This window comes from Myxocyprinus asiaticus, chromosome 43, assembly GCF_019703515.2.
Source record: "Myxocyprinus asiaticus isolate MX2 ecotype Aquarium Trade chromosome 43, UBuf_Myxa_2, whole genome shotgun sequence".
NCBI classification, from domain to species: domain Eukaryota; kingdom Metazoa; phylum Chordata; class Actinopteri; order Cypriniformes; family Catostomidae; genus Myxocyprinus; species Myxocyprinus asiaticus.
The window spans coordinates 35,078,060-35,087,560 of record NC_059386.1 but is presented as its reverse complement, the minus strand read 5'-3'; the positions used below and the strand labels follow the sequence as shown (position 1 = coordinate 35,087,560).

The 9,501-nt window shown below is 34.5% G+C and overlaps 1 protein-coding gene across 2 annotated transcripts; it reads left to right on the top strand.

The window, feature by feature from the left end:
- The first annotated feature begins 582 nt into the window (after nucleotides 1-582).
- setd9 (SET domain containing 9) lies at nucleotides 583-8,770 on the top strand. Of its 2 annotated transcripts, none has more exons than XM_051686379.1 (6): nucleotides 583-718; nucleotides 3,863-4,185; nucleotides 4,353-4,476; nucleotides 7,789-7,904; nucleotides 8,114-8,219; nucleotides 8,304-8,770. In XM_051686379.1, exons 2-6 carry the CDS (start codon nucleotides 4,017-4,019, stop codon nucleotides 8,389-8,391), a joined length of 603 nt encoding a protein of 200 aa, XP_051542339.1. In that variant the 5' UTR covers nucleotides 583-718; nucleotides 3,863-4,016; the 3' UTR covers nucleotides 8,392-8,770. The 2 variants fall into 2 exon arrangements, with proteins under 2 accessions (XP_051542339.1, XP_051542338.1); XM_051686378.1 differs by lacking the exon at nucleotides 583-718 and adding an exon at nucleotides 3,634-3,791 and having other exon boundaries at nucleotides 8,304-8,766.
- Nucleotides 8,771-9,501: the final 731 nt, after the last annotated feature.

Sequence of the window (9,501 nt, the reverse complement as noted above, 5' to 3'; positions counted from 1 at the left end):
GTTGTACCGTGGTGGAATGAGGAGTGCAGTAGAACCATTAAAGAACGAAATAAGGCATTTAGAGTATTAAAGAAAAACTTAACACATAATTGATTACCAAAGGAAAAGAGCTATTGCCCGAAGGACTATTAAAAATACCAAAAAGAGGACATGGAGGGAATTCTGTTCCACCACTGGTAGTGAAACCGAACTAAAAGATATCTGGAACATGTTTAAACAAATGAGTGGGAAAAGGAAGGTAACAAAAATCCCTGCATTGGCAGATGGAGAGAAGATGGCAGTAACAGACAAAGAGAAGGCGGATGTTCTGGGAATCTCATTTGCTGCAATACACAGTGGTGAACATCTAGATGACATACATAGACAAGAAGAAGAACGGGCAATCAGAGTAAATGAAAATGTGAGGGAAAAGAGAGAAGATGATATGTCAGCTCTTGATGTGGATATTTCAATGTCGGAACTTAAAAGTGACACCAGGTGTTCAGCCCCAGGACAGGATCTATTAAGTTATGCGATGTTTAGACAGATGCCTGTGGAATCTTTGAAGATTATACAGAGACTCTTGAATAAAATATGGAGGGAAGGAGTTATACCGAACGTGTGGAAAGAGGCGATAATATTTCCATTCAACAAACCAGGGAAAGATCCAGCTAATCCAGGAAATTACAGGCCCATAGCTTTGACCTCACACTTATGTAAATGGATGGAAAAAATAATAGTAAGTAGATTAACATATGTTCTGAAACAGAGAGGATTACGGTGTAAGTATCAGTTTGGATTTAGAAAAGGAAGATCCACAACTGACGCTCTTGTTCGAGTAAGTAATGAAGTGGAAAAGGCTATGAAAATGAAAGAGTTAATGGCAATAGTCTATTTTGACATTGAAAAGGCATACGATTCCATGTGGAGGGAAGGGCTGCTCATTAAATTAAGTAATATGGGTATGGGAGGGAGATTATATAATTGGATACAAGACTTTTTATCAGACAGGAAAATTAAAGTCAAGGTTGGGGAGGAAGTGTCTGAAGTGTCCATTGAAATTGATAATGGTATCCCACAGGGTAGTGTAATCAGTCCTACACTGTTTAATATCATGATAAATGACATTTCTCAGACCTTGAAGGATGTATCAAATCTGCATTATATGCAGATGATGGGGCTGTATGGATAAGGGGAAGAAATGTGAAATATGATGAATACACATGGAAAGTGCATATTAAACATATAGAATCAAAATGCAAGAAAGTAATACATTTATTAAGAGCAGTGGCTGGATATGATTGGGGGGCTGATAAGCAGTCACTAATTGAAATATACAGAGCTATTGTGAGATCAATAATTGTTTATGGATGTATAGTCTATGGAGCAGCAGCTAAGACAACACTACTATATATAGACAGATTACAGTATAGAGCTCTACGGCTCTGTATAGGAGCCATAAAGTCAACCCCCATTAATGCTGTCCTAATAGAAGCAAGTGAAATACCATTGGAGCTCAGAAGAGAAAAATTATAATTTACATACTGGATTAGGTTAAAAGGATCTGGAGAGGAAAACCCCACAAAAATAACAATTCAGAACTGCTGGGAATATGACAAATTTAAGAGAAGTGGATTTGGATTGACGTTGAAAGGAAGAGCTAGTGAATATGGCCTGGAGTCTATAGAGTTCACTAGGACTTCCCCAATTAGTAATATTCCACCATGGCTTTATCCAGCAACAGAAGTAGATATTAATATATTAGAGAAGAGAATGGCAAATGAATGAAGTGGGTAACAAAGCAAGTTTATATGTAAGAAATAAGTATTTCAACTACCTTAAAATTTACACAGATGGGTCAAAGAATAAGCAAGGGAGTGTGGGAATCGGTGTATACATTCCTGAGTTTAAAATATCCATAGCTAAAAGACTTTCTAATTATTTATCAGTGTACACAGCAGAATTAGTGGCAGTTATAATAGGGTTACAATGGGTTGAAGAGGTTAAACCGGACAGGATGGTAATATGCACTGATTCAGTCGCTGTTTTGGGAAGCATCCAATCGAAGAAAAGTGATAGAGAAGATCTTATCATAGAACTATTTCAAAATTAGTTTAGGATCCATAGAGATGGTATTGATGTGCAGTTTTGTTGGGTGCCAGCTCATGAGGGTCTGAAAGGAAACGAGGGTGCTGACTTGCTTGCAAAAAAAAGCCTTACAAAAGGAAATTGCAATATCAATTACATTAGGAGGAGGAGAAGGAAAAGCCCTGATTAAGAATAAAGGTATGGAGATTTGGCAGGGAAAGTGGGATGAAGATCTGAAAGGAAGGCGATATTATAAAATTCAAAAATCAGTTAAAATTAAAGCTGCAAGCAGCAATGCGGATTCCTCCTCAAAACTGCAATTGATGAAAAAACTGACATGGTAAAGACGTGCTTCACACATGTACACAACATTTCATTAATTTGTTATTAAACATTGCAAGAGTCTTCATATGAACTGGTGATTGAATCAAAGTATCGGTTTTATGACTAGCGGATTTGTAAAGCATTATTTTAGCGTTAGCGATAAATAATAGTAAACTGTAATTCTGTCATCTTTTGACATATCAAGGTGAAATTTTGCACAGTACTTCAGATTGATGTCATCTTGAAGCCTGTTACGTTGGAAAAAAACATTAGTCAAAATGGCATATGGATATTGAGACAATGTGGACATTTACATAAATGCGCACCTTTCAGCCATTTTGTATTGTATTCATTTTTGCTAACTATCAAATTGAAAGACATGTATCCTACACATATATACTGAGTTTCAATTCATTTGGAGCTATGGTTCAGGGAGGAGTAGATTTTTGTATTTTTGGTCACATTTGTATTGTACAGGAAAATCCATCATGGCGGACTTTATGGGTTCAAGAGGCTTTTATGTTCCTCGTGAGAAATGAGGCATATATACCAGGTTTCAGAAGTTTTGGACTTATGGGGTGGAAATGGCATCACTTTGAAAATGGACAAATTGGGGCGTGGCCTGTAGCGCCACCTATAGGCTCACGTGGGCCATTTTTGGTGTGGTAGTTACTCGTGGCCTGTGGTATCAATGTTCCAAATTTCAAAACTTTTTACCAAGGAGATCTTGAGTTATTGGGCAATTTATAGCTACAGGAATAATAATAATAAGAAGAAGAATACTAACAAAAACAATAGGTTTCCTCCTGCCGGAGGAATGCTAATAAAGATCTATAAAGAAAAGAACAGAAGAGAGGAAATAATAATAACAAGACTAAGACTAGATCACTCAGGATTAAATAGTATGTTGGCTGTTCTAGGGAAAATAAATAGTATTAGGCGTGCTAACTGTGGAGATAAAGAAAATGTAGATCATGTCATGATGCACTGTTTCATATATGAATCTGACAAGAAGAAACTTACATGACAAAGTAAGAGAACAGGACGGGTGTGGGAACTAAAAGAGGTATTGGGAACAGAATGGGAGGAAGAAGGGGTAAGAGAGATCAGGAGGGCACTTTTTACCTTTTTAAAATGCACTAGACTGAATAATAGAATATGAGCTAAGTGACATGGTGATACACACTCTTGTACAGTAGGTGGCGGTATGCACCTTTAAAAATAGTTTGCGATCCGCCAAAAAACGAAGAGAAGAAGCTGTTTGTATCGCGTAAACGTGAAGCTCTGATATCACTCAATAAAATGTTTAAAGCTCTTTTTAAAGCGTTTGAAGTGAGATGGAAGTCCTACAGACACAGATTTGTTCCCTGGATAGCTTTAAACCTGCAGAAAAATGAGAGGTATTGTATTGTTCAACTCCTGTGTTGCTTCACTACTAGTATCGAGTTTAAATGAGATTTTGTTTTTCCAGAACTCTTCGTAAAGTGAAGGATCGCTCCCAAGACAAATTAATTCTGGATGAGGAAGTGTCCGCATCCCTTATATGTTTATTCTCTGAACTATTGAAACATGACCTGAATAATCAAAGTGAACTGCTTCGGCTGCTTCATACATCCTCACGGAATATGTACTGCAGTGCACAGAATGAGAAGTTTTGTGATCCCAGTGCGGTAATGTTGAAGACTCTGGGCTTTAATATCAAGAGGAAGCTCAGCTCACTGCAGTCCGCGGGAACCGGTGTGTTTGTGACGCGAGGACGCGCACTGAAAGGAAACATTGTAGCCATGTATCCAGGTATCTTGATTATGACGTCATAAGTTACTGTAACACTAGAGTTCTGTTGATTCCAGTCATTATTATCTTTGGATGAAAGCGTCTGCTGAATGTCGGAAAGCTTTGTACATATTTCAGATTTTTTTTCTGTGATTGTATAACTTTAATATTATATATTACTTCCACAGGGACAATCTATCAAGCCGATGAGCCCATCTTTTTTCAGTCAATCCGAAATCCATTTGTTTTTAGATGTATAGATGGCATTTTAATTGATGGAAATGACAAAGCCATCTCCAAGATAGTGTACCGGTGAGTAAATGATTTTAATGTTATGTAATGGTATAATCGTGATTGATCCAAATATGTGTATTATAATATGAGGGTCATTGACAAATAGGGTTGTCCTTAATGAGGTGATAAAAATCTAGTTTAACCATCCTGTTGCGTTTGGGCATTTTTGACCCAGGAGAGGTCGATAATACTTTTTAAATAACACATAGTTTTTAGTACAGGAACCTAACTTTGGGACTTTGTCAAGGCTATCAAAATACACATATTATATATATATATTTTATTTTATTTTTTTCAGATATTTTACTAAACTCAAACTACAAAGGGGGGCGCTATATCGCGGAAAAAGTTTACGCTTAAAACGTTAAAGTCTCTGTATACATAAGTCAGGCATATGTGGTATCATTTGAAAGCTTCGAATCTGAACTTTTCAGAGGTATCCATCACTTCTGCATTTATGTTGCTTAAAATAACAAAATAAGGCCTCAAACATTCGCGTTGAAAATTAGCGCCCCCTAGAGGTAATGTGGAAGAAATATTTATATGAAAATAAGTCATTCACATAGCACATAAATAGACATATCATATATCACATGAAAGCTCTCATTCTCAGAAATGCAACTGTACTTTATTTTGTTGCCCTAATACCACAGGTCGAAATATTTCCTAAAGAACCACAAAGTGAAATATGATTTCTGTAAGTCATCAAATACAAACGTCTCAGTTATGCTCCAATAACTGCTGCTGTAAGCCCCAAATAGCTAAAAACTTTATATCTGCTTTTACCTTAGGATGTTTTCTAAAAAATGAGCCATTGTTTACTTGTCTGTGAGCTTGCTTGACTGAATAATCTTATGTTATATCTTAGATGTCCAGAACAAAATATGCCACCCATAAGGAAAAGCATGCAAAAATATCATCAGAAAATATTTTTAAGTAGATCTCAGCTTTCTAATGACGCTTATGAGCTTCTAGTCCACTCAGAGGCCGAGATATTCAATGAAATAATGAGGGTGGTGCTTGAACTGAAAATTAGACTGAATGTCTATGGACCAGCACATCTGTGAGGGCTAAAATGCGTTAGAGCACCACCTACATTTCAGATCTGTATATTGTGATATGGAATGTGATGGAGAAAAAAATAACATTTTCTAGTGCTTTCTGCCATGTAGTGAAATAAAATGAGACTTTTCAAAGTGCGATAGAATGAACAGAACAAGAATTACATGTTTACAAATTTTTTTCTGTTTATCATACGATTATAAACACATACAATATTATTTATGAATAATTGGAGTCTTTTTTTATTTGGGCGGTTCTCTGAAAAATGAGAGAATTTTTTTGCAATAAGTCCACAGTATGTGTGAATGGTGCGCTTTTAAATTTGAGTGTGAAAAATTGCAGTCGGCAGCCCAAAAATCCACCAGAGTTTAAGGGGTCGAGATATAACCATTAAAAAAAAAAAATTACATCTTTTGCGTTTGCGGGTCAATTTTGACCGGGCATCAGTTGTGACTTTAAACATGATATTATGTTGATTTTTTTTGTACATCTATAAATTAGATTTTGTTTCTTATAAACTCCTCACTTACATTTTGCCTCTTTCCTATACTCTCTCACACACTTTTATGTCTCTCACTGGAACTGCACACACATATACACATTCAGTCACACACATTCCTGTACAGACATGACAGATTTAACAAACATAACAAATAAACTAAATCAAAGCTACTACTATCTAAAGGGGGTGTGCCCAAAAGTTCATGCACACATTAGTTTAAATAGGGCTTGAAAGAGGAAATTGTCCACATTTTATTCTGCAGCCATCTGATGCAAAACCAGCTTACAGCAAACTCACACATCAACATTCAGACATTCATGACAGTAAACAGAATAGATTTTGCTTAAAAACGTAGTAAAGACGTATTAATGTTGTATACTTGAGTTGTACAGTTGTTTTGATGATGTTTAGTTGAAAAGAATATGTCGGTTTCATAACTTTTGACCAGCAAGTTGTATTGAGCAGTTATGAGTAATAGGAAATTCATTCAAATTACTAGAAATTCTCACATTAGATGTTAATATAAATTGTATATTATGCTATATTAAAATACAGTTTCACAGAAATGTTGATAAAAAAGATGTCTTCACGTGTATCACACTGGTTTTGCTGCAGTTAATGTATATTTTGAAATGTCAAAGAATTTCTGCATTTTATTATTTCTAAAAAAAAATTGCATATTAAATAATAACTTTTATATTTGTCAGTTAACATGCCAAAAATATCAATCTTTTTACATGTATGAACAGTTAAGAACTTATTAATGACTTGCAATCTAGTTATAGATGAAAACCATCGGGTTATGAATGATTTATAAGCTTGAATTCCACCGGGTCAAATTGACCCACGAATGCAAAAGGTGGATGCAGATTCTGAACACAATAGGACGGTTAAAACACATGCATTAAATTAGTAGAAATGTGATTTTAAGTCCATGTTGGTTTCACAGATGTATATATTTATAGCATTTTCTACAAAAAAATAAACAATGTAATGACTTTAAAAATGTCATGTGGTGTAACCATAAAGTTAAATGTTTTAAAATAGTTTCCTTGCACTTTGAATACATGAATGTGGACACAAATTAATCATTGATTTCCAAAAAGTTTTCAAACATGTTTCAAGGTGAAAAATATTTTTTTTACAAATATGCTGTATTTTTAAATCAAGAATATCAAGAAGTTTTCTCATGATTGCACCAAATGATCTGGACCAAAAAAAAAAAAAAAAAAAAAAAAAATATATATATATATATATATATATATATTTTTTTTTTTTTTTTCACACAGTCATGTTTTGTTTGTTTTTTTGTTTTTAAGTTGGTTACACCACATAACAAAAGCTTTTCAAATATTATCTTATTTTAAAATTTTTGCACTGCTTATTTTTTATTTTTTAAATAATAAAATATTGTTCTGCTGTACTCAAGCCAACATTTCTTTTGTCAAGAATTTCAGCTTTTATTAAGACTTTTTCTCTGGGCGGTTACATCAAATGACATTTTTTACTTTAAGCCCCAGAAAAAAAAAGAAAAAAAAAATCAAAATGACTTTGAACTCAGAAATTGAAAACATGTTCATCATAGTAGAGCTGTATCTAAGTAATTGTTTTGTGTCAGTTGCATTTTTTAAAAGTATTTTTGAATAATTCAATAGATCTGGATAAAAAAAAAAAAAAAATGATAATCACATCATCGACCCATGAATTGCATTCCCGTGTTACTTTTACATGAAGACGCAAATCACATCTTAACTGTACTGAAACAGATCGTGCAGTGGACGGGACAGGTTTGGTCCCTTCTGTCTCAGTGACTGTTCCTGGCTCACTCCTCATCCTGTGAATCCTCTCGCAGTGGGACAATACGTCAACAACTGTTCCAATGGCAAGTCATGGCTGTACAATGATAAGATCAGGGTTCTCACGCTCATGCAAAACCTGGAAATGTCATGTATGATTATCCAGTAATCACAAATGATCGGAAAGTCACTGACATTCATTAGTCAAAAAGTGTGGGAACTCATAACATCATAACATGATTGATTGTACACAGAAGTCAAATATATCATTCAAAATATTCATTGTTATCCACAGAAATGGCTGCTAATGTCTGCTATCAAGAATTTGATATACCGAATGGATTTCCTCTCGAGCTTCGTCAATACCTGCCTAATGTTAATTACAGACCTGATACACAAAGGCAAGATGTTTGATTTTATGCATATTTGTATCAGAACATTCAGACATTTTCTTGTCAATAATTTCATCCTGTTTTCTCTTTCAGGCCTTTGCGCTGTGTCGTTCTTGTGTCACTGAGAGATATTAATATTGGTGAAGAATTACTCTCCAACTACTATACAATTGTGCATTAAATTCATTTTTATAAAGAAAAAAATAGTTGGTGTGTGTTACTTATACACATTGAGCCCTAAAATATTAGAGGTTTGTATTATAAAAAAAAAAACATGGGTCTGAAAGTTGGTTTACAGTGCCTCAAGTTAATGAAATATTAAAATGGTTTTGTTGCTCTTAAAACATTACATTTATATTGATTTCACCACAGGGGTCAAAGTGATTTTAAATGGTTTAATGATGGAAGTGTTATACATTATAGCTTGTATTTCATGACGGGATGTTCAGGTCAAATTTCACTGCAAAATAAAATATATTGCATAAAGAAAATGAACCTAATTTTTGGATAAATAAGATTGAGAAAAAGATCATTGTAAGATTATTAAGATTGAGATAAAGGCAAGAAAGATCATGAATATATATATATATATATATATATATATATATATATATATACACACATACTCAAAACCACCAACAATCTAATCAGCCAATCGTGTGGCAGCAGTGCAGTGCATAAAATCATGTGATCTCAGTATTTTGGACCGTGGCATGATTGTTGGTGCCAGATTGGCTGGTTTGAGTATTTCTGTAACTGCTGATCTCCTGGGATTTTCACACACAACAGTCTCTAGAATTTACTCCGAATGGTGCCAAAAACATCCAGTGAGCGACAGTTCTGTGGATGAAAACGCCTTGTTGATGAGAGAGATCAACAGAGAATGACCAGACTGGTTTGAACTGTCAAAGTCTACATATATATATATATGAGTAATAGCTAAGTATATTTCTTTGACAATTACGTTGGTGTTGCTTATATGCCGCCTTTTCGCTTATAATTTCAGAAAAAAAATCAACAGAACATGAAATATCACATACCATTTCTTAGAGGAGGTGATTATCTTTAAAACGAGTCCACACACAAGATAATCAGATGCATAGATCATTAGATAATCCACATGAAGCACAATGTTACATATGACCACCAGGAGATGGCGCCAAATACATGACACAGACACAATGATGACTCAAATGGCACAGAATGAAACTCATTCTGTGAAATCTCATTACTGAAATCATGTCTTCATGCTATACAAACCTTTAGTCATTGTTGTGTTTGCATGTGTAAT